The sequence below is a fragment of the Panthera onca genome (assembly GCF_046562875.1).
Source record: "Panthera onca isolate mPanOnc1 chromosome E1 unlocalized genomic scaffold, mPanOnc1 haplotype 2 h2.Chr16_ul_7, whole genome shotgun sequence".
Lineage (NCBI taxonomy): Eukaryota > Metazoa > Chordata > Mammalia > Carnivora > Felidae > Panthera > Panthera onca.
Window position 1 is genome coordinate 312,018 of NW_027675821.1, and position 25,390 is coordinate 337,407.

The window sequence follows — 25,390 nt, forward strand, 5'->3', positions numbered from 1 at the left end:
ATACAACTCAACACCAAAAACAAAATCTGATTTTTAAAATGAGCATAGGATCTGAATAGACACTTTTCCAAAGAAGTCATACAGATGGCCAAAAGACACATGAAAAGATGCTCAGTATCGCTCATTATCAGAGAAGTGCAAATAAAAACCACAATGAGATATCAACTCAGACCTGTCAGACTGGCTAAAATCAAAACAATGAGAATAATAAGTGTTGGTGAGGATAACAATTGTTGGTGAGGATGTAGAGGAAAAGAACTCTTGTGCACTACTGATGGGAATGTAAATTGGTACAGCTACTATGGAAAACAGTATGGAGGTTCCTCAAGAAATTAAAACTAGAAATACCATATAATCCAATAATTCCACTACTGAGTATTTACCCAAAGTAAACAAAAATACTGATTCAAAAAGATAGATGCACTCTATGTTTATTGCAGCATTATTTATAATAGCCACAATATGGAAGCATCCTAAGTGCCTATCAATAGATGAATGGACAAAGAAGACACACACACTGGAATATTACTCAGCCATATTTGTCAAGAAAGATGAAATCTTGCCATTTGGGACAACACGGATGGACCTAGAGGGTATTATGCTAAGTGAAGTAAGTCAGAGAAAGACAAATATATCAATTCACTCACACGTAGAATCTAAAAAAAAGTCAATAAACGAACAAAAAAACAATCAGACCTGTAAATACAGAGAACAAACTGATTGCCAGAGAGGTGGGGATGTGAGTATTAGCAAAATGGATGCAGAGGAGTAGGAGATGCAGGCTTCCAGTAATGGAATGAATAAGTCATGCAATAAAAGACACTGTATAAGGAATATAGCCAATGATATTGTAATAGCGTTGTATGGTGACAGATGGTAGCTAGACCTGTGGTGCTATGGCATCACGTGTAAAAACCTATCAGATGACTGCGTTGTACACCTAAAACCAATGTAGCCTTATGTGTCAACTACTCTCAAAAAACATTTTTAATTTCTTGTTAGCTTTAAATAAAAAACTCTAGTGGAGCCCTCATCTAAGAAATGCTGTGTCACCAGTGCTGTTGATAGCACACTGGACAATATTTTGGAGACAAAAGCAGACACCAGTGATTCTGAGTTGAAGAGCTGAACGGCAATTTAAAAGAATTAGATTCTAAATATGAAATTATAGTAATTGCAAGTTTATCTCGCATATTTTTATGTTTACATAAGCATGACATTTTAATTTTTTTTAATTTTTAATTTTTTTTAATGTTTCTTATTTATTTTTGAGAGAGAGAGAGAGACTACAAGGAGGGAAGGGGCAGAGAGAGAGGGAGACACAGAATCGGAAGCAGGCTCCAGGCTCTGAGCCGTCAGCATAGAGCCCGAGGTGGGGGGCTTGACCTCACAGACTGCGAGATCATGACCTGAGCCGAAGTCGGACGCTCAACCAACTGAGCCACCCAGGCGCCCCTGCATAAGAGTGATATTTTAAAAATCGGTTTAACTCTTGGGGCGCCTGGGTGGCTCAGCCGGTTAAGCGTCCGACTTCAGCTCAGGTCATGATCTCGCGGTCCGTGAGTTCGAGCCCCGCGTCGGGCTCTGGGCTGATGGCTCAGAGCCTGGAGCCTGCTTCCGATTCTGTGTCTCCCTCTCTCTCTCTCTGCCCCTGCCCCGTTCATGCTCTGTCTCTCTCTGTCTCAAAAATAAATAAAACGTTAAAAAAAAAAATTAAAAAAAAAATCGGTTTAACTCTAAACATTCAATGATATAAAATAAATATTCTAAATTATAAGGAAAAAAAAGCAAGTTAGCCGATTTCCAGGCCTAGATGATTTTCATATTCTTCTTACAGTTTGTAATCTATCTTTTACAATAGGACATATGTATATTTAAAATACTTTCCTTAAAGGCAACAACCTCTTTGACCTCAGCCACAGCAATTTCTTGCTCGACACCTCTCCAAAGGCAAGGAAATTAAAAGCAAAAATGAACTATTGGGACCTCATCAAGTTAAAAAGCTTCTGCACTACAAAGGAAACAATCAACAAAACTAAAAGGCAACCGATGGAACGGAACGGGAGAAGATATTTGCAAATGACACATCGGATAAAGGGCTAGTATCCAAAATCTATAAAGAACTTGCAAACTCCACACCTGAAAAACAAATAATCCAGTGAAGAAATGGGCAGAAGACATGAATAGACACTTTTCCAAAGAAGACATCCAGATGGCCAATGGACACATGAAACGATGCTCGATATCACTCATCATCAGGGAAATACAAATCAAAGCCACACTCACGCTGAGATACCATGTCACACCAAGTGATCAGAGTGGTCAGAGTGGCTAAAATGAACAAATCAGGTGATTATAGATGCTGGCCAGGATGTGAAGAAATGGGAACCCTCTTGCACTGTTGGTGGGAATGCAAACTGGTAGAGCCGCTCTGGAAAACAATGTGGAGGTTCCTCAGAAAACTAAAAATAGAACTATCCTCTGACCCAGCAATAGCACTGCTAGGAATTTACCCAAGGGATACAGGAGTGCTGATGCATAGGGGCTCATGTACCCCAATATTTATAGCAGCACTTTCAACAATAGCCAAATTATGGAAAGAGCCAAAATGTCCATCAACTGATGAATGGATAGAGCAAATATGGTTTATATATACAATGGAATACTACTTGGCAATGAGAAAGAATAAAATCATGCCATTTGCAGCAACGTGGATGGAACCAGAAGGTATTATGCTAAGTGAAATAAGTCAGAGAAAGACAGATACATGTTTTTACTCATGTGGATCTTGAGAAACTTAACAGAAGACCATGGGAGATGGGAAGGGGAAAAAAAAGAAATAGTTACAAACAGAGAGGGAGGGAGGCAAACCACAACAGATACTTAAATACAGAGAACAAACTGAGGGTTGATGGAGGGTGGGGGAGAGGGGAAAGAGGGTGATGGGCATTGAGGAGGGCACTTGTTGGGATGAGTATTGAGTGTTGTATGTAAGCCAATTTGACAGTATATTATATTAAAAATATATATAAATAAATAAAATACTTGGCTCGACAATAATAGATAATAATCTCCTAATTTAACTTGTTATTTATGGAAAAGGAAAATTACTATGTGGTGTATATGGGAAAATTTCAGGCAATTTGATCAGAGTCTTCCATAAAAGTACACTATCTCTGAATTTTGTTTACTCAGCATACCAGTTTTTCCAAACTCCGAAGTCCTTGAAAGTAGAAAGTGTACTTTAATTATCTTTGTACCCTTAAGACCTAGCATATTTCAAATATTAGATATGTAATTTGAGGGAAATGGTTCTTCTCTAACAACTTTGCACATCTCCACCTAGGCCACATAAATATATCTTGACCACAGTCTTACCAAAGTCTTTCTTGAAAGCGTCACAGTTCCTCCTGGAACAAGGGGAAGTAGACAGCCTTGTGAAGAGCTGCCACCAAGCAGTATCTCCATCTGTTTCCCTATCTACAGGAGACGGTCACAGGGTCATTTCTCATTCATCTCCCTAGTTTCAGTTGAACACAACTTTCCGCCTCCCTCCCTTAGGATACAGCTGCAGATTTCTGTATAAGTCTATAAAACTTGCTGCGTACCATTTGAGTGAGCTCCCCAGCAGCAGAACAACTCATCGTATGTCCCACCAGTCCACTGTCCAGCTGGTTCCGTGTTGTACTCTGGGACTAAAGTGTCAGAGATCCAACACCATGCTGATCTTACTTCTTGGGTATAAGTAATAAACTATCTTAATCCATTTGGGCTCATTGTCTCATTACCATCAAAATCTGTGGAAATGTGACGAGCCAACCTAGCAGTTTGAGTGGCAATCTTTGTGATCCTGTTAAATACCATACCTCTTCTTAGGAACTTCTTGACCACTTGTCAGTAACTAATGTATGATGACTAAGTAAATAAAAGTAGTGGAAAATAGAAAAAAAAAAGGGAAATTTGCCTATAATGAGATGAATGAAGTTTTTTAACAATTGCTTCAAAAATACACCGGTCATATGTCACTAGCCATTCCATGATTATCATAGTAATTGAAAAGGCTTTTTAAAAAAATTATATTGGGAATATATGAAAGATTACTTCATTTTTCCTTTTATTATACAATGATAGGTAGGCTTTATGGATATACCATAATTGAGCAGGGTCATAGAACATGGCCAACATCAATAATAGTTTCTTCCAGGTTTATAAAGTAGGGTGAATCTAAACAATTCAGGAGTATAAATTGCCTCTGAGTGGACTCTATCTTCTAGGGCAGGGTCAGCAATGTTTCTATAAAGGGCAAATAATAAATATTTCAGGCTTTGTGGATGATGTCATACTTCTCAATTATGTTGTTGTAGTACAAAAGCAGCTATAAACAATGTGTAAACAAATCAGTGTGGCTGTGTTCCAATAAAATTTTATTTATGGACACTAAAATTTTAAATTTGTGTAAGTTTTATGTGTCACAAATAATATCCTTTTGGGTTTTACAATCATTTGAAAATGTAAAAATGATTCTTAGCTCATGGGCCATATAAAAATAGGTGGTGAAAAAATAAAAAGATACGTGGCAGTGGGCTGGATTTGGCCAATGGACGATAGTTGGCTCACCTCTGACAGGGAATAGGGCACGTCTTCTATCATAGAATTTCTGAAGAAATGGATTTATAAGTTGAGGATTGACATAGAGCACAACGAAGAGAAGTCGACTTTCACAATATAAGGTTTTCATACTCTGTTTTTCTGAGTCTGCATCATTTTATTATTTTTATCTTTACCTTTTTTTTTATAGATAATGGGAAGGTTGATCTTGATAAATTGATGGATGGAGTGAAAACTCTTACAGGTGAGAAGTTAATATAATCTAAGAATATAAGTTTTACTCAAATTTATATTTCAAAGACTTTTATTTCTTTGCTTATTCTACCATTTTATCCTTCATTTGATAGATCGCTTTTTATCTAATTTCTTAGAGTTAGACTTTTAAATCTCTACATGTTAGTAATAAAATTTAAATTCTGGGGTGCCTGGGTGGCTCAGTTGGTTAAGCAGCCGACTTTTGATTTTGCCTCGGGTCATGGTCTGAGGTTCATGAGATCAAGCACCACATGGGGCTCTGCCCTGAAAACATGGAGCCTGCTTGGGATTTCTGTCCCTCTCTTTATCTCTGCCCCTCCCTCACTCATTCTCTCTCTCTCTCTCTGTCTCTCTTTCTCTTTCAAAATAATAAATAAGAATAAATAATTTCAATTCTGTGTCTTGGTAGCAAATTCTTTTTTTTTTAATTTGACATTAATATATGACACCTCTTCTATGTTGGGGAAAAATATTCTGTATTAAATCAGTGAATAGTAGAGTTAGGACGGAGAGGAAGATGGCGGTGTAGGAGGATGCTGGGCTCACCGTGTCCTGCTGATCACTTAGATTCCACCTACACCTGCCTAAATAACCCAGAAAACTGCCAGAAGACTAGCAGAATGGAGTCTCCGGAGCCAAGCGCAGACGAGAGGCCCACAGAAGAGGGTAGGAAGGGCAGAGAGGCGGTGCGTGCTACGGACTGGCGGGAGGGAGTCGGGGCGGAGGGGCAGCCCGCCGGCCACGCAGAGCCCCCCCCCCGAGTCTGGCTGGCAGAAGCGGAAGGGCCAGACGGAGTGTGTTCCGACAGCAAGCGGGACTTGACATCTGGAAGGTTATAAGGTAACAGCTCTGCTCAGAGAGTGGGAGGGCTGGAGGACAATGGGAGGGAGAGTTGCTGAGCCCCGGAACGACAGAGCTCAGTTTGGCAGGGAAGAAAGGCACTCGCCAGCGCCATCTCCCTCGCCCACCCCCCAGCCAAAATCCCAAAGGGAACCAGTTCCTGCCAGGGAACTTGCTTGCACCACGCAAACACCCAACGCTGTGCTTCTGCGGACCCACACCTCCGGCGGCGCACCTGACTCCCTCCAGCTGCCGCAGGGCCCCTCCCAAAGCGGATCACAGAAGGAGAAGCGAGCTAAGCCTGCCCCTCCCGCCCCCATGCACCTTGCCTATCTACCCCAGCTAATAAGCCAGATCCCCAGCACCACAAGCCAGGCAGTGTGCAAGTAGCCCAGACGGGCCACGCCACCCCACAGTGAATCCTGCCCCTAGGAGAGCGAAAGAGAAGGCACACACCAGTCTGACTGTGGGCTGGGGGCAGACATCAGGTCTGACTGCAGCCCCACCCGCCAACGCGAGTTATTCAAGACAGCACAGGGGAAGTGCCCTGCAGTTCCACACCACTCCAGGAACTATCCAAAATGACCAAACGGAAGAATTCCCCTCAAAAGAATCTCCAGGAAATAACGACAGCTAACGAACTGATCAAAAAGGTTTAAACTGATCATTTAAACAATATAACAGAAAGTGAATTTACAATAATAGTCATAAAATTAATCGCTGGGCTTGAAAACAGTATAGAGTACAGCAGAGAATCTATTGCTACAGAGATCAAGGGACTAAGGAATAGTCAGGAGGAGCTAAAAAATGCGATAAATGAGCTGCAAAATAAAATGGAAATGACCATGCTTCAGATTGAAGAGGCAGAGAAGAGAATAGGTGAACTACAAGATAAAATTATGGAAAAAGAAGAAACTGAGAAAAAGATAAAAAAAATCCAGGAGTATGAGGGAAAAATTAGAGAACTAAGTGATGCACTAAAGAGAAATAATCTACGCATAATTGGTATTCCAGAGGAGGAAGAGAGAGGGAAAGGTGCTGAAGGTGTACTTGAATAAATCATAGCTGAGAACTTCCCTGATCTGGGGAAGGAAAAAGGCATAGAAATCCAAGAGGCACAGAAAACTCCCTTCAGACGTAACTTGAATCGATCTTCTGCATGACATATCATAGTGAAACTGGCAAAATACAAGAATAAAGAGAAAATTCTGAAAGCAGCGAGGGATAAACATGCTCTAACATATAGAGGGAGACCTATAAGACTCGTGATCGATCTCTCTTCTGAAACTTGGCAGGCCAGAAAGGAATGGCAGGATATCTTCAATGTGATGAACAGGAAAAATATGCAGCCGAGAATTCTTTATCCAGCAAGTCTGTCATTTAGAATAGAAGGAGAGATAAAGGTCTTCCCAAACAAACAAAAACTGAAGGAATTCGTCACCACTAAACCAGCCCTACAAGAGATCCTAAGGGGGATCCTGTGAGACAAAGTACCAGAGACATCGCTACAAGCATGAAACCTACAGACATCACAATGACTCTAAACCCATATCTTTCTATAATAACACTGAATGTAAATGGACTAAATGTGCCAACCAAAAGACATAGGGTATCAGAATGGATAAAAAAAACAAGACCCATCTATTTGCTGTCTACAAGAGACTCATTTTAGACCTGAGGACACCTTCAGATTGAGAGTGAGGGGATGGAGAACTATTTATCATGCTACTGGAAGCCAAAAGAAAGCTGGAGTAGCCATACTTATATCAGACAAACTAGACTGTAAATTAAAGGCTGTAACAAGAGATGAAGAAGGGCATGATATAATAATTACAGGGTCTATCCATCAGGAAGAGCTAACAATTATAAATGTCTATGCGCTGAATACAGGAGCCCCCAAATATATAAAACAAATACTCACAAACATAAGCAACCTTATTGATAAGAATGTGGTAATTGCAGGGGACTTTAACACTCCACTCACAGAAATGGATAGATCTTCTAGACACACGCACGGTCAATAAAGAAACAAGGGTCCTGAATGACACATTGGATCAGATGGACTTGACAGATATATTTAGAACTCTGCATCCCAAAGCAACAGAATATACTTTCTTCTCGAGTGCACATGGAACATTCTCCAAGATAGATCACACACTGGGTCACAAAACAGCCCTTCATAAGTTTACAAGAATTGAAATCATACCATGCATACTTTCAGACCACAATGCTATGAAGCTTGAAATCAGCCACAGGAAAAAGTCTGGAAAACCTCCAAAAGCATGCAGGTTAAAGAACACCCTACTAAAGAATGAATGGGTCAACCAGGCAATTAGAGAAGAAATTAAAAAATATATGGAAACAAACGAAAATGAAAATACAACAATCCAAACGCTTTGGGATGCAGCGAAGGCAGTCCTGAGAGGAAAATACATTGCAATCCAGGCCTATCTCAAGAAACAAGAAAAATCCCAAATACAAAATCTAACAGCACACCTAAAGGAAATAGAAGCAGAACAGCAAAGACAGCCTAAACCCAGCAGAAGAAGAGAAATAATTAAGATCAGAGCAGACAGTCGGTTAAGCGTCCGACTTCGGCTCAGGTCACGATCTTGCGGTCCGTGAGTTCGAGCCCCGCGTCAGGCTCTGGGCAGATGGCTCAGAGCCTGGAGCCTGTTTCCAATTCTGTGTCTCCCTCTCTCTCTGCCCCTCCCCCGTTCATGCTCTGTCTCTCTCTGTCTCAAAAATAAATGTTAAAAAAATTAAAAAAAAAAAAGATCAGAGCAGAAATAAACAATATAGAATCTAAAAAAACTGTAGAGCAGATCAACGAAACCAAGAGTTGGTTTTTTGAAAAAATAAACAAAATTGATAAACCTCTAGCCAGGCTTCTCAAAAAGAAAAGGGAGAGGACCCAAATAGATAAAATCATGAATGAAAATGGAATTATTACAACCAATCCCTCAGAGATACAAGCAATTATCAGGGAATACTATGAAAAATTATATGCCAGCAAACTGGACAACCTGGAAGAAATGGACAAATTCCTAAACACCCACACGCTTCCAAAACTCATTCCCATTGTATACATACCCCATATATACCCTCATATCCCATTGTATATATACCCCACATTTTCTTTATGTATTCCTCCATCAATGGATGCTTAGGTTTTTTCCATGTCTTTGCTATTATAAATTATGCTATAATGGATGTGAAGATGCAGTTATCTCTTCAAGACATAGATTTTGTTTACTTTGGATATATACCCAAGTCATAATTTCTGGATCATATGTAGTTCCATTTTTAATTTTTTGAGGAACCTTCATACTCTTCACGTTGGCTGCACCAATTTACACCTTCACCAGCAGTGCACGAGGCTTCCCTTTCCCCCACATCCTTACCAGTACTTTCTATCTCTTGTCTTTTTGATGATAGCCATTCTAACAGGTGTGGGGTGATACCTCATTGTGGTTTTGATTTACATTTCCCTGATGATTAGTGAGGATAGGCCACCTTTTAATGGACCTGTTGGCCATTTGAATATCTTCTTTGGAAAAATGTCTTTTCAGATATTTCACCCATTTTTAAATTGTGTTATTTGGTTTCTTTGTTATTGAGGTATATGAGTTCCTTATATAGTTTGGATATTAACCTCTTATAAGATATATGGTTTGTAAATATTTTCTTCCATTACATAGGCTGTCTTTTCATTTTGTTGATTCTTTTTTTAGTTATTATTATTCTCAAGTTAGTTAACATACAGTGTAGTCTTACCTTCAAGAGTAGAACCCAGAGATTCATCTCTTACATATGACACCCAGTGATCATCCTGAAAAGTGCCCTCCTTAGTGCCTGTCACCCATTTACCTCCCCTCCAAACCTCATCAACCTCAGTTTGTTCTCTGTGTTTAAGGGTCTCTTATGGTTATTTTGCCATGCAGAGAAGCTTTTCAGTTTGATGTAGCCCTACTTATTTGTTTATTTTTTATGTTGTTGCTTGTGCTTTATAGGAGTCACATCCAAAAAATCATTGCCAAGAGCAACATCAAAGAGCTTTTTTCTACGTTTCCCTTGGGAGTTTTATGTATGATTTCAGGCCTTACATTTAATTCTTTAATTCATTTTGAGTTGATTTTTTGTGAACAGTATAAGACAGTGGTCTAATCTCACTCTTTGTCATGTAAATATCCAATTTTCCTAACACCATTTAATGAAGACACTCTTTTCTCCATTGAGTATTCTAGGCTTGCTTGAATATTGTTGGCTTCTGTGTCAAATAGAAGTTGGCCATATATGTATGAGTTTGTATCTAAGCCCTTGATTCTCTTTCATTGGTCCAAGTGTGTGTTTTTATGCCAGTGCCATACTGTTTTGATTACTATAGCTTTATAATATAGTTTGAAGTAAAAAATTGTGATCGTCCAGCTTTACCCTTCTTTTGAGGATTGGTTTAGCTTTTGTGGTTCCAAATGAATTTTAGGATTATATTTTATGCATGTGTAAAAAATGCCATTGGAATCTTAAGAATTACATTGAATCTATAGATGGCATTGCCTTAGTGTGGACATTTTAATGTTAATAATTCTTCTAATCTATGAACACAGGATATCTTTCTATTTGTGTCTCTTCCAAATTTACTCCTAAGTACTTTATAGTTTGTGATGCTGTTGTAAGTGAGATTATTTTCTTCATTTCTTTTTCTGATAATTCATTGTTAGTATATAGAAACACCATTGATTTTTGTATGTTGATTTTGTATCCTCGATCTTTACTGAATTCATTCATTAAATTTAACAAGTTATTATTTTTTTTTTTTTTTGGTTGAGTCTTTAGGATTTTCTATACTTAAAATAATGTCATCTGCAAATAGACACACTTTTACTTCCTTCTTTCTTTCTTTCTTTCTTTCTTTCTGATTCTGGTGACTTTTATTTCTTTTCTTGCCTAATTGTTCTAGCTAACACTTCTAGTACTATACTGAATAGGAGTGGTAAGAGTGAGCACTTGTCTTATTTCTGATTATAGAGGAAAAGCTTTCAACCTTTCACTGTTACAGTATGATGTTAAGTATTGAGTATTGTCATACATGGCCTTTATTATGTTGAGATTCTTTCCTTCTCTACCTAATTTAGTGACAGCTTTTATCATGAATGGATGTTGAATTTTGTCATATGCTTTTTCTGCATCAATTGAGATGATCATGTGATTTTTATCTTTCATTCTATTAATGCAGTATGTCACATTTATTGATTCGCACATGTTGAAATACCTTTGCATCCTAGGCATGAATCCCACTTAATCATGCTATATTATCCTTTTAATGTGCTATTGAATTGGTTTGCTAGAATTTTGTTGAGAATTTTTGCATTTATATTCATCAGGGACATTGGCCTATAGTTTTAATTTTTTTGTAGTATCTTTGTCTGGCTTTGGTATCAGGGTAAATGCTACCTTGTAAATGAGTTTGGCAGTGTTCCCTTCTCTTAAATTTTTTGGGAAGAATTTGAGAAGGATTGGTATTAATTCTTCATTAAATGGTAAAAATTCAGCAATAAAACCATTTGTCCTGGACTTTTGGGGAAGAAGATTTTGATTATTGACTCAATATCCTTACTTGTTTTTGGTCTCTTCAGATTTTCTGTTTCTTCATGATTCAATCTCAGTAAGTTGTATGTTTCTAGGAATAATTTATCCATTTCTTCTAGGTTGTCAATTTTGGGGTCTCTGCTCAGGCACCATTATAACCAGATCTGTAGGATGGACTATGCAACTTCCCAGGTGTTCTGGTTAGGCTTCTTGGTCAGATAAGGCTGGAAGCTATATTCATCCCTGGTCAGGACTTTGAATTTCCTTCCCAGCCCAGTCTCTATATCATAGGCTCCTTTGCTGATAAGTCTTATTGGCTGGGTACCTGAGTCAGGCAGGAGTATCCGTCAATATCCCTGGCCAGATAGTGCCACTAGCTCAGTTCTGCAGAGAGGCAGAGCCAATGAGTGGGCTCTTCACTCAGGCACTGCTGTAAGAGGGGCTGTAGGGTAATCTACACAGTCTCTGGGATGCTCTCAATAGGTTTTCTGGTCAGGCAGGACAGAGGACTATCTATACTCAGCAATAGGCAGGAGCCATGAATTTGCTTCCTCATCTGGATGGGGTGATAGAAGAGGCTCCAAGGCCAGAAAGGCTTATTGGCTCGGGACCCAACTCAAGCAGAATGGTTCCCTGGCCAGAGGGACCACCATCTTGGCTCTGCAGATGGGCAAAACCACTGTGTCAGATATCTACTCAGGCACTGCTGCTAGGAGAAACAATCTGCCAAGATCCACGTGCTGGTTAATGTAAGCCATGTTTCCCTTCTCCATCTCATTCTGATCTCAAATGGTTAAGACCCACGGATACCTCCCCCCCCCTCCCCAATACCTATGGGACAGGACCCAGGTGGGCCTTCCAGGAAGCAACCCCCAACTCTGGAGGAGCTGGATGTCTACCTTGGGCTCTCTTTTTCCCACCAGAGAAACCATAGCTCTGGGAAGCCCTCTCAGTGCAGCACTATACTAGCCTGGGAGAGGGGCAGTGCAGCCAGAGCATAGCTGATTGTCTTACCCTTCTAATGTGGTCCTTCTCAGTCTCTGTGGTTCAGGGAGATTCATCAGCCTCACAACCATATCCTGGGATTTTCACAATGGTGTCTTGTCTGTGGATACTTGCAAGATGGTCTTTTTGTGAGGGGGACTGAAGTCAGGAAAAACTTATGTCACCGTCTTGATGACATCACTCTCTATATATTTCAATATAAATGTAATTTTGTAATAATAAAATTAATTATAATTTAAAGTTAAAGAAAATTAAAATAAAATGCAAATTGGTCCATATCATTCCTGAACTTATAACCACTCAATGATTCTATATAACCTAGTAGATAAAGGCTAAGCTTCTTAAAATTACTTACAAATCCCTTAATAATCTGAGTCCAACCTACCTCTCTTGTATGAACTTTCCTTTCCCAAATCCATACTTTATTCTTCTGCAGTGCTGAACCGACTATAGTTCTCCATGCACTGCATATGTATATGTTGTATATGTTGTACCCAGGTGTGGTTTTACTTTATATTTCTCAGCCCCTCTTCCATGTAGAAGACTCTTTCTATGCATTCCCCTTTCCTTTAGTTAAAATCTGATATTTTAACTTGTCCAGGCACTACATACTCTATGATGTATACATTTAACAGTCTAGTTTGAATTAGTGGTTCCTATATGAGCTATGGCACTCATGGCTCACAGCAGTACCTGAAGTGCTACCAGAGAGCTGATAAATACCAATGATCCAGAAACACTGGAAAAATAGATCAGCTTAAATCCTTGAAATTCACAGATTTAATATAAGTATGTATAAAATTATGATATTAATGGAATTTATGTGGAATTTTCCATCAACATATATCCTTTGTATATGTTTTTTGGAGCTCATGACATTGATTACATGTCTCAATTGTCCCTTCTCTTCATAGCTAATGGAAAAGTTGATCTGAATAAAGTGATGGATGGCGTGAAAGCTGTCACAGGTGATTGAGAAGTTAATGTAAACATAGGATCCTAATTTTTACAGTACTGTTTTTCTTCATGCCTTAATTGCTAGGCTAATTCTATCATTTTTACCTCCTATTTGTTTAAGGTTTTCATAGCCAGTAGCCCAGAAATTGGAGAATTTTCTGATGTATTCTTCACGAATACGCTTCATTTTCCTTATTTTAAGACAGCCAAAACGTACAATAAAGGGTGAAATGAATCTTTGGAAAAGACCCTGGTAATTACTTAAAGGAGAGGTGATACATTCTTCATGTCAATAGAATTATGAAGATAAGCCATCTGCAGCTTGAAAATTGACAAAAGAGATCTATAATACCCACTTTGTGTCATTGTCATTTTGAGTATGTTAGTCCAAGCCTCCCAAGAAGCAAAAGCCGGGGCAGGGTTAAACATGCCAGGACATTATTAGGGGAAATGCCTGCGTAAGAGAAAATAAGGAGGATGCCTGAAAGGCTGGGAGGCTGTCAGACTGCAGGGCAAATCTGGCACCAGGTGAAGGAAAGAGGAAGAAATGTTTGGGCGGAAGCATCCTAGATTGTCATGCAGTCTGAGGAGGGCCTGGCAAAAGTGCTTTCAAGAATCCTCTGGTTAGAATCACCATTCTGTATCTTCCAGGAACAGGGCTCCCCTAGTATCTTGGCTGCACTTGTGATTGGCCAGTGCCAATGATACATATGGCATTAGTGCAAAAAAACACAGGTTAATTTCAAAGCAGAAGGTGGGGCCCTTGGTTAATTATGTTCTCCATAGTTGGAACTCCTGTGGATACATTCTCATGACCGCCGTTGAGAGTGCCATCTCTCTCTCTCTTGTTTTTTTATTAAGTATAATTTATTGTCAAATTGGTTTCCATACAACACCCAGTGCTCATCCCAACAGGTGCCCTCCTTGATGCCCATCACCCACTTTCCCCTCTCCCCTACCCCCGATCACCCCTCAGTATTGTTCTCAGTATTTAAGAGTGAGAGTGCCATCTCTTATTAGCCTTTAGAAAGCTGGGGCACCTGGGTGGCTCAATCGGTTAAGCGTCTGACTTCAGCTCAGGTCACGATCTCATGGTCCGTGAGTTCAAGCCCTGCGTCGGGCTCTGGGCTGATGGCTCAGAGCCTGGAGCCTGCTTCTGATTCTGTGTCTCCCTCTCTCTCTGCCCCTCCCCCATTTATGCTCTGTCTCTCTCTGTCTCAAAAATAAATAAACTTATTTTAAAAAAAGGCAATTATGTTTCCATAAATGACATTATCTCCATGTATTTGGGCAGAGCTCAGTGATCATTACTTTCCCCAGCTCATAATCCTATTGTTTTAGCATCATAATTTAGTTTAATTATTTGCAATAATTTGATTGTACTTAAATTCCATGTATGTCATTGTTTTGATCTTTTTGTTAAGGAGAAAATGTTGATGTCAGTAGCGTTAAAGCTGTTCTGGGAAACATGGGGATCGAGCTCAAAGGTAAAGAATGCTTGGAGCTGGTGAAAACTCTTCCTTTTAAGGGTAAGCATTTTAAATATTGATGTATTCAAAGAGTGGTTTTTTTTAAGTTTATTTATTCATATTGAGAAGGTGAGAGCATGTGTGAGTTGGGGAGGAGCAGAGAGAGAGGGAGAGCGAGAGAATCCCAAGCAGGCTCCGCACTGTCAGCACGGAGCTGGACTCGGAGCTTGATCTCACAACCCGTGAGATATGACCTGAGCCAAAACCAAGAGTTGGATGCTTAATTAACTGCGCCACCCAGCTGTCCCCAAAAAGAAGTTTTAGATTTCTGCGTCTGCGAGAAGCTCTAAAATTACCTCCATTTCCTAAGTTCTAGGATATAGAAAATCCATTTCAAAAAAAAAAAAATGTTTTTTTAGAAAGTCCACTTATACCTGAAATGAATCCCTAGGTGGTTTTACTTTTAGATTAGGAAGCAGCATTTCCATTATGATGAGTCTTTTTATCAATAGGGAAAAACAAAAAAGGAAAAAACAAAGGTTAAACTGGGATTTGTGAAAGAAGAAAGGATTAATAATTGGAAGTGAATAAAGGCAGGATTGGGAAGAAGAACAGAGGTGTGCATGATGTGCTAAATTTCACCCAATTTTCTCTCAAATTTTATTAAAATAAGAGAAAACTCTCAAAAAGTCATTTTTCCTAATTTCTCTGTGATTTTCCACATTTCTCTGTGACTTAAATTCTGCCTTTTCTTACAGATGATGACAAGATCTTTCAAAACAGGTTGCTAGAAGTTGTGATGTCTCTAAAAGGTACGTGAGCGGCATAATGAGAGTGTAGACCAATATGGGATCCTTGCTTTTATACTGTTTCCAAGGTATTAGTGGTTGCTGCTATACTGATCGTATATACTGATTGCAAATTTATGCTCCCACTGAAGATCAAGCTTCACGGTAGCTGCTGATCTTTTACTTTATATCTAGGAAGAAAGCCTTCTACTTTCTCAAGATTCTTCCAAACTTTTCAAGAGAAAAAATACCAGATTTCAAGTTTGCATAGCAAAATGTGACAGACAAGAATTAGTACTGATTCAGGGAATTTAATCAGCTGCAGATAAATACTAAACTGGGAATTCAGTCATCAAAACCTATTGTTTAGAAGTAAAAAATGTTTGCCTCCAGAACTAGAATTCACTTAGCATTTATTCAATGATATTTAAAACTTTGTATTTTGTAGTCTGATCCCCAAGACAAATCTCACGAGAAGTGACCTTCGTTCTAATGTCATAGTTGACTTTCTCTATAGGCATAATAAGGTCCTTAGTCTCTTGTTCTAAAATTGCTGTGGTTTTTTTTTCTCCACATTTTAGAACAAGGATTATTAACCTTACTACTAAGGGGGGTCTGTGAATAGGCTTTAGAGAATATATGACCCCCCCTGAAATGATATGTAATCTTTGTGAACACTAGCATATAGCTCATGAAATTCACAACAGGGCATGTGTCTCTAAAAGGTTTATGAACCTCTTTTTTGAAGTTACATAATTTTCTTCATGGACTCTCTTTCCTTAGATGGGAAAGTCAATGTCAACGACTTGAACGCAATACTGGATAATATGGGAATCAAGCTCTCAGATAAGGAACTTGAGGCTCTGACTCAAAATCTCCCTGGTGATGGTGAGCAAGTTTCCAGATACCATAGTTCCATGTTGGGAGAGCTTGGACAATATAGGTTGCGGGGAAAGGGCCCTTAGGAATGGTAATCTACACTGATAGTAAGAAGCTATAAATATGGGCAAAGCATGTAAAGAGCATATAAGCAGCCAGCTACCAAGTCACCGTGAAAACATTGCCCTTTGTATGAATGTCTTTTATGTTCTTTACCCATATTATGGTCACTAGAAGACAGTCTTCCACATTTTAAAAAGAAAAATGCAGGCCACTTAGATGACAGTACTTCTGAATTTCTTCCCATTACTAATGCATATAGCTTTGAAATAGTATAGAACTATAAGTAAAATTAATATTTTTGAAATGGCATGTTGTTATGTTTAGGCTTTTCTTTCTAGTATTAATGAAGCCAATGAAAACTGAATAAATTAATAGCCTAGAAAGATATTCTTCAGTAAATAGTTCTTAAGTAAGCATATATAAAGTACTTAAGATAATGCCTGGCACATAGTAAGTTAGGATTTATTATATTTACTCCGACATTGTCTTTCACAATATTTCATGAGTCTTTTATATCTCATTATGACTTTAATTTTCTTCTACAGTTGATAGGAGGACTTCTCCTAAAACACCGATGAAGGAACTGCAAACTTTTACAGGTAAATGAGAAGTTGATGTAAATCTAGGGTTTCAGTCCTTTATAATAGTTTTTTTCAGTGGTATTTCTGGTATCTTATAAATTCTGATGTTTTATTTTTAAATATATGAATCATGGATTGACATTAGGAAAGTTTCTACACTAGGATACAAGACTATATGTCAATTTTAAATCCTAAGTTTTCTGTTACTTGTGCAAGTAATATGCTTCGGGTCACAAATGTTTAAATGAAAAATATCTAGAAATGTATAGAAAATGGCATGGTGAAGCTTAGAAATGATCAAGATAATGTATTCCTGATATCATCAATAATTCTTACCAAAGCAAATGTTTTTGAAGAATAATTTATATAAGAATCTGTGTTATCTTAATTCACTCATCAGATTTTATTCTGAAAGTTGTTTTTTTCCAGCTTTAGGAAAAATGGTCTTCAATTTATAATAAATGTGGTATTTTATTACCATAAGATACCATAAGATACGCTCATAAAGATATGCTTTATTACCATAAGATATGCTCAAGGGTTCTGCAATTGAGAATATCTTCGCCTAACACCTCATCTTGAAATTAGGATATCATTAAACTTCATAGTACATATTTTACAACTTGATATAATACCAGAGTTCCGAAAGCTTATATGTCTATTGTTCCCTCTCTTAAAAGATGAGAAGGTTGATTCTAATAACCTGAAAATTTTCCTGGGAAGCCTGGGGATTGAGCTCACAGATCAGGAAAAAGAGAAGCTACTGAAAACACTGCCAATTGATGGTGAGATTGATAGAGGTGTCATGGAGGTCTTTTGTTGGTCTTTAGGTCTGTGCAAATATTTTCAACTTTGTTTCTATTTATTTTTCCCCAAAAGTATAAAAGAAAAAATATTAAATTGAGTTATAAGTATATAGCAACCTGTCACTGTCGCTTAGAATTTATATTGGAAGTTAAATAACCCTTTAGACAAGAGTTGACATTAACAGATAAACATATTGTTACCTATCAAGCTACTAATTTGTTCATATCATGAGAAGAGAAAAAAAAAGAAAGATTGGAGATCCATGAAAAAAAAATAAAGATGGGAAGCAGAAATTTAAAAGCAAAGGGAAGCTATACTCATGTTTGAGCAAGGAGACTTCCTCAGGTACTGGAATAAAGAGGTTTGTCACAAGGAGAGAGGTTTCTGTTTCCAACCTTCATTATATTAGATGAAATAAACTAAAAATTAGAGACAACTCTTCTTAAAATGTTATTTTTGAAATTGTTTATTTAAATTATTATTTATTTCACACCATTTTTGCGATTTCATGTTAATTTCCCCATTGCATGAATTATGGCTTTTCTTACAGCTGCTGGAAAGGTATATCACAACAGGTTGCTAAAGGGTGTGAAATCTCTCAATGGTGAGTAAGACCTAATTAAAAGTCATACTGTCTGACATTCCCCAACTTGACAATTTTATTCCAATTATGAATCCTGGCTCCTCACTTTGGTATCATTCCTTATTTATGATTCTTGCAGTCTACCCACATTTTAACTGATAACAGCGTATATTTTATCTTGTAGGAAGTTCCATATGGAACTTGCATTTTTTTTCAACTCTGTACACCCCTTCTCTATGCACGAAAAAATCACTTCACCTTAAACAAACAAACATAATAAATAAATAAATAGAAAGTTGATATGCATGCAGAATTTTGGCATAATACACTTTTTTTTCATGTTCCTACCTTCTATCTTTCCTAAGGGGGAAAGGTTCATGTCAATAACCTGGACAACACCCTTAAAAAATTGGGACTTGAGCTCACGGAAGAGGAACTTGCAAAGCTGTCAAAAAATCTACAAGTTGATGGTGAACACTACAGATGACCTCAGGCCGTTTTTTAATTTTTCCTTTATATCTGATATGTTTGAAAATAGATTTAATTGACAGATACATGTTAGAAAGCTTGGAGGAGAGCCCAATTTTATTTTTTTTACTGAAGTCTTTAATTTTAATTCCAATATAGTTAACATAGAAAATTATATTATTTCAGGTATATAATATATTAACAATTCTATATATATGTGATAAGTATACTCTTTAGTCCCCATCACCTGTTTCACCCATTCCCGCACCCACCTCCCCTCTGGTAACTACCAGTTTGTTCTCTATAGTTAAGAGTCTACTTCTTGGTTTGTCTCTCTCTTCTTTTTTTTTTTCTTTGTTTACTCATTTTGTTTCTTAAATTTCACATATGAGTGAAATCATATAGTATTTGTCTTTAACATTTCTCTTAGCATTATACTCTTTAGCTCCATCCATGTTGTTGCAAATGGCAAGATTCCATTCTTTTTTAAGGCTGAATAATACTCCATCATACACACACACACACACACACACACACACACACACACACACATATGTTCTACGTCTTTATCCATTCATCTATTGATGGACACTTGGAGGAGAGCCCAATTTTAAAGTCAGAATAAATCTTGGATCTTCATTACAATTAACCTAAAACAGCATCACCTCTCCGTAAATATACCAAAAACTGCAGAGGGTGCTGTCAGGACTCTAATAGTCTAAACAATAAGAAAGCAAAATAATAGGGATCTGAAAATCTATTTATAGAGAAGTCAACAAGCCATTCTTCTATCTATCCTCCTGTCTAATGAAATCTTCATTCGAAAACGTGTTCAAAGATTTTTATCATAGTGCATGAGACCTTCAAGCTCCATCTGCCTGTGTGGACATATCTTCTCTCATTTTTCTACTGTTCCAGCCATGTTGAGCTGCTTGTAGTTTTACCCACATAGCATGATGTCCCTGGACATTTTTCTCAACTTCTCCTCCATGTGAAGGCTCTTCCATCCTTCCATATTTCATATCAACTGCTCTGATACATTAATGTAGTTCACACACATCTCCTGCAGGAAGCAATCTTAGAACATACCAAGCTGGATTAGTGGTCCCTTCCTCAGCTGTTTGTGGGTACATGAAGTAAAGTTACCAGAATACCTGGCCAACTCCAATAGTATCTTCAGCTATGGCTTATAATGGCATCCAAAATACTAGGAAGAGCACACTTTTCCTGACCCAGTTTCTAGTATACAAGAGACCTTTGTATTGATGGAGATCATCTTAACTCCCTGAGATCCAGGCATTTTCTAAATGGTCTCAGGTAAAATGAAGATGTAAGGAATTTTTAATGGAATTGTTTCCTTAAAATATATGTCTTAAATTTGTCTTCTGGGCTTCTGACATTATTTTCATTGTGCCTTTTCTTGTAGCTAATGGAATGGTTGGTCTGAAAGAGGTGATGGATGGAGTAAAAGCTACTACAGGTAAGAGAGAAATTATGAATCTAAAACATTTAGTATTTATAATAATTACATTTCATCATTATTCCTCAATTGCCATATTAGTTATGGCATTTATTTCTTGGTTCATTAAATTACTAGCAACTCATTTGTTTTCTGGTATATTTTTTATTTGTATATTTTGTTCTTCTCTTTTTTAGAATGGCCAAACTCTGTACTAGTGAAATAATATATGAAGTAAAATTTTGATAAAGACTACAGATAACTGACAAAAAATGAGACTAACAGATCTTACCTTATTTTATACATTTATTTGAATAAGTAATTTATAATATTCCAATTGAATAGCAGATACATAATGTAAATCTCACAGGGTTCAGAGTTGCCTTGCCATTGTCATTGTGACTGTGACTTCTTTTATTAGCACTTAGAGATCAAATTCTTTTTCTGTGAAAGTCATCGTCAGTATATTTGGAGAGGTCTCATTGGCCTATGCTCTTTATTCTGTACCGATTCAATCTATATAGCCATAGATTAATTTTCCCTGTTTGGAGTCATTAGATGATCCTTTAAATTCGTATATGTAATGATGTCTATTTTTTTAAGGAGGGGAGGTTGATGTCAAAGATGTGAAAGCTATTCTGAAAAACATGGGAATAGAGTTCACAGATAAGGAACGTTTGAAGCTGCTGAAAAATCTGCCTTTCAATGGTAGGCATTTATATACTGATGTGACCTTAAAGTGTTCTTTGAAGCTTTTAAAGATTTTTTAATTTAAATTCCAGTTAGTTAACATACAGTGTAATACTAGTTTCAGGTGTACAATTTGGTGATTCAACACATCCACACATCACCCTGTGCTCATCACAAGTGCCCTCCTTCATCCCCATCACCCGTGTCACCCTTCCCTCACCATCTTCCCCTCTGGTGACCATCAGTTTGTTCCCTATAGTTAGGAGTCTGTTTCTTGGTTTGCCTTTCTTTTTTACCCCGTGTTTGTTTTGTCCCCTCTTAAGCTTTTTTTTTTTTTTTTTTAGAAACTCAAACTATCCCCATTTGCTAAGATGCAACAGTAAATAAACAAGCAAATGCCAAACAAAATAATTTAAATGTTCACTTATTGTAGAGGGAAATTTCCATCTATGCAGTTTAACTCTCTGTTTTGGAATAATCATCCCCATGATGCTGACTCATGCCATCAAGGGGACTACATTTCTGAGGCTACCCTTACCTTTTTAGATACCTATAGGCAGTTGTGGGAAGCAACCAAGGGAAAGAAGTGGTGTTAGACCGGAAGGGGATAAAAGGTCAGAGGTGATATTTTCCAAAAAAGCTGTGCATGTTATAGAGTGCCTTGTATGCTAAATTTTAGATAGACTTACCATATTATAAACTTTCCCTAATTTTCTCTCAAACTTTATTTTAATGAGGGAAGTTTCTAGGGCAAATCATGAAAATCTCAGTTTTACTAGAGTTTTAGTGAATAGCCACATCATTTCTCTATGACCTTAATTGTGTTCTTTATTATAGATGATAACAAGGTCTTTAAAAACAGGTTGCTAGATGGTGTGAAGTCCCTTAAAGGTGAGTGAGAAACATAATAAGAATACAAATGAATATGAGATCTTCATTTTATACTGTTTCCAAGATATGAATTTGAATGCTGCCATCTGTCATATGTACTGATTGCAAATGTATGCTTTTTTGGACCTCAATCTTTATTTTAGCAGTTGAATCTGATGTTCTATCTTGGAAGTAAAGCACCACACTTTCTTGTCATATTCGAAATTTTCAGGAAGAGAAATATCAAATTTCATGTTTACATGGGAAAAAATATAAATGATTAGCAGTGATTCAGAGAACTTAATAAATAGAAAAAACTAAATTGGAAGTTCATTCATCAAAAGTCAACCTACTATTGTTTAGAACTACATAATGTTTGCCTCCAGTACCAGAATTCCCTAAGCATTCATTGAACATCATTTTTTTCAACCAGATTTTTTTTAATTCATTAAGAAAATTGAGGCTGGCAAGAGTGATAGCCCTCAGCTTTACATCTTCAATCCCTCCCTATTCAGGTATCTTTAAGCACACCCATGTTAGTATAAAGGATGAGTGAGAAGTCCCTCTTCCTCCTCAAAGCTTACCAGGATGCCCTTGACTCCACTGTCTCCCATATCTTTTAAGACCTTGCCCCACTGGCCATTTTCAACCTCTTCAGCCCATTTACATGTTCAACATACACCATCCTATAAAATAAGCAAACTAGAACTCTCCACACCCCTTTTTGGCCACAACTCAATCTCTTTCTTCCCTTTTTCATCCATTTCTTGAGAGACTTTTCTGTACTCTGAGCCCATATTTCTGTACCTAATTCTCAAACTAATTTCAGTATTAAATGCCATTTAAAACCTTGTGTTTCTGTAGGCTGGTCCCCAAGACAAGTCTCAAGGGAAGTAGCCATAGTTCTAAATTTGTAATTGACTGCTTAAAATATTTTGTCTCTGTGCTAAAATTGTTGAACATTAATTTATTTTTTTCACTTTAGAGCAAACATTTTCTGTTTGGTCCGAAGCAAATTTTGTGAATAATGATCTACTGCTTAAGAAATTCACAATGGGATATGTGTATCAAAAAAGTGTAAGAACTTCTCTTTTGAAGTCATTTAATATTCTTTATGGACTGTCACTTTTCTTAGGTGGGAAGGTCAATATGAACAACCTGGGCACTGTTCTGAACAACCTGGGGATAAAGCTTGCAGATACGGAACTTAAAGATCTGGCTGAAAACATGCATGTTGGTGGTAAGCATATTATCATATATACTAGTTAACCCTAGAGAGAGGTTAATTACAAGAAACTTGGGTGGGGGGGGGGGGAATGCCCTTTTTCATAGGGAAAAGGGAAGGCCCAAGAGCAGTGTGAGACACCATATCAATGACTAAAACACAGAGAATGTCATTTGAGGTTATGAGTATCCAGTTAACAAAGTCAAAATTAAACCAGTTTTTTATATGTGTGATATGTATGACTTTTATGTTCTCTGTAAGTATCATGTTTAGTAGTTGAGTCTTTCCAGTTTTGAATACAAGAATGCAGATTCTTTAGACACATTCACTTCTAAGTAACTTCCCCTTACTAACACAAATAAATTTGAGATATTATAGGCCAAACTGCACCATTGCGATAGCGTGGTTTTCATGTTTAGAATTTTCTTGTTATTCATGCTTGTCTTAGAATAAAAGTTGAGTAGAATAATAATCTAAAAAGTGTGTTCAAAAATATTTGTTTAAATAAATATTAGCAATTATGATGGGGCCTGACACATAGTTAAGTGCAACTGTTATAGTTCTTCCCATGTTTTCCCACAAACTTTTGTATTATATCTAGAATGTAATATTTGAAGTCTATATAATATATGAGATCCATAATATATGGGATCTATAATATACTGCGATTTTATCTTCTCTTATAGTTGATGAGAAAATTCCTCTAGAAACACTGATGGAAAACATCACAGATTTTACAGGTGACTGAAAAGTTACTATAAAATTAGGATTCCAATTATCTACATTAAATTTTGGTTTTTGCTAATATTTCCTGGTACTTCATCACTGACTTGTAAATTCTGGCATTTCTCTATATTTATTAATGAAATATTTGCTTCTAGTGTTACATGTATTGATATAAAATTATCTGATTTTGCAATGAAATTACCATACGATTTCTTGCTTTCAAATTCTACAATCTCTGTTGTTTATGCCAATAATGTAATTCACTTCGCCAGTGTTTAATAACCACAGTATAGAATGGCACAGCAAATTAGAGAGTGAAGCCTAAAATTGATGGAAGTAATGAATTTATTGTATTTATCATATAATTCTTATTTTTTAAATTAAAATACTTTTTCAAAGAAAAATTCATATAAGCATCTATTTTTTTAATTAATAGATCAAATTTCAATCTGAAAGTAGTCTGTCCTGATTTTAGAAGACTCTCTTGTTCACATTAAGAAAATAAATTTGACCTATCATCTACATTGATTCTGTAGTTGAAAATGTTTGTTTGTTTTTATTACTGTAGTTTTCAGTCTGAAAACAAGGAGATGGTATTAATTATCCTAAAATAACTTTTTTCATTAGAAATAATTACTATTATCTGGAGGCGCCTGGGTGGCTCAGTCGGTTAATCGTCCGACTTCAGCTCAGGTCATGATCTCGCAGCTTGTGAGTTCAAGCCCCGCATCAGGCTCTGTGCTGACAGCTCAGGGCCTGGAGCCTGCTTCAGATTCTGTGTCTCCCTCTCTCTCTGCCCCTTGCCCACTTGCTCTCTCTCTCAAAAATAAGTGATAAAACATTTAAAAACTTTAAAAAAAAAGAAATGATTACCGCTATCTGAAATGAAGATGTATACCAAATTTCTTATTTTCAAAGGTGAGAAGATTGAATCTAGTGAGCTAAAAAATGTTCTGGGAAATCTCGGAATTGAGCTCACAGATAAGGAACTAGAGAAGCTGCTGAAAATCCTGCCAATTGATGGTGAGTCATACAAGTGTCTGTGGGAGCTTCCAGGGAAATTAGATTTTTACAGATCTGCATGAAAAGTTTCACTTCTTCTCAAACATGATGGAACATTTTTAAAAAACTAAAATGTAAGCTACATCTTAAAACAGTAAGTGTCGTTTAGAGTTTATTTTAGAAGCCAAGCAACTCCTCAGATGTAAGTTGCCATCAGAGCCAACAAATGTCTACTGTCACCCTTCGGGGCTTATACCATAAGAAGGAAAAAGAGAGGGATAAGCGGGCAATGGAAGAAATTAAAAATAAAAGAATTAAAAAGAAAGGAAAGAGATATTTGTACAGTACAGTAGGCCCACTCAAGGGGACCAGCTTATCATATTGAAAAAGCCTTCTCTTCCTTAATTTCACTGTTCTATAAAGATGAAAATTTTAGGTGAAACATTTTTTAAAAAATTTTTAATGTTTTTTTTTTTTGAGAGACACAGAGTGATAGAGCACGAGCAGGGGAGGGGCAGAGAGAGAG

The 25,390-nt window shown here is 37.2% G+C and overlaps 1 protein-coding gene across 1 annotated transcript in view; it reads left to right on the top strand.

Moving 5' to 3' along the window:
• The window catches only part of LOC145715180 (uncharacterized), a 91,296-nt gene extending 66,349 nt beyond the window's left edge, over window positions 1-24,947 (top strand). Inside the window, exons 2-8 of the mRNA XM_081794852.1 lie at window positions 4,799-4,852; window positions 16,295-16,399; window positions 20,955-21,059; window positions 21,879-21,932; window positions 23,047-23,151; window positions 23,823-23,876; window positions 24,781-24,947. Of these exons, the coding sequence (XP_081650978.1) occupies window positions 4,799-4,852; window positions 16,295-16,399; window positions 20,955-21,059; window positions 21,879-21,932; window positions 23,047-23,151; window positions 23,823-23,876; window positions 24,781-24,947 (644 nt within the window). The remainder of the gene's footprint in view (window positions 1-4,798; window positions 4,853-16,294; window positions 16,400-20,954; window positions 21,060-21,878; window positions 21,933-23,046; window positions 23,152-23,822; window positions 23,877-24,780) is intronic.
• The last annotated feature ends 443 nt before the right edge of the window (window positions 24,948-25,390 follow it).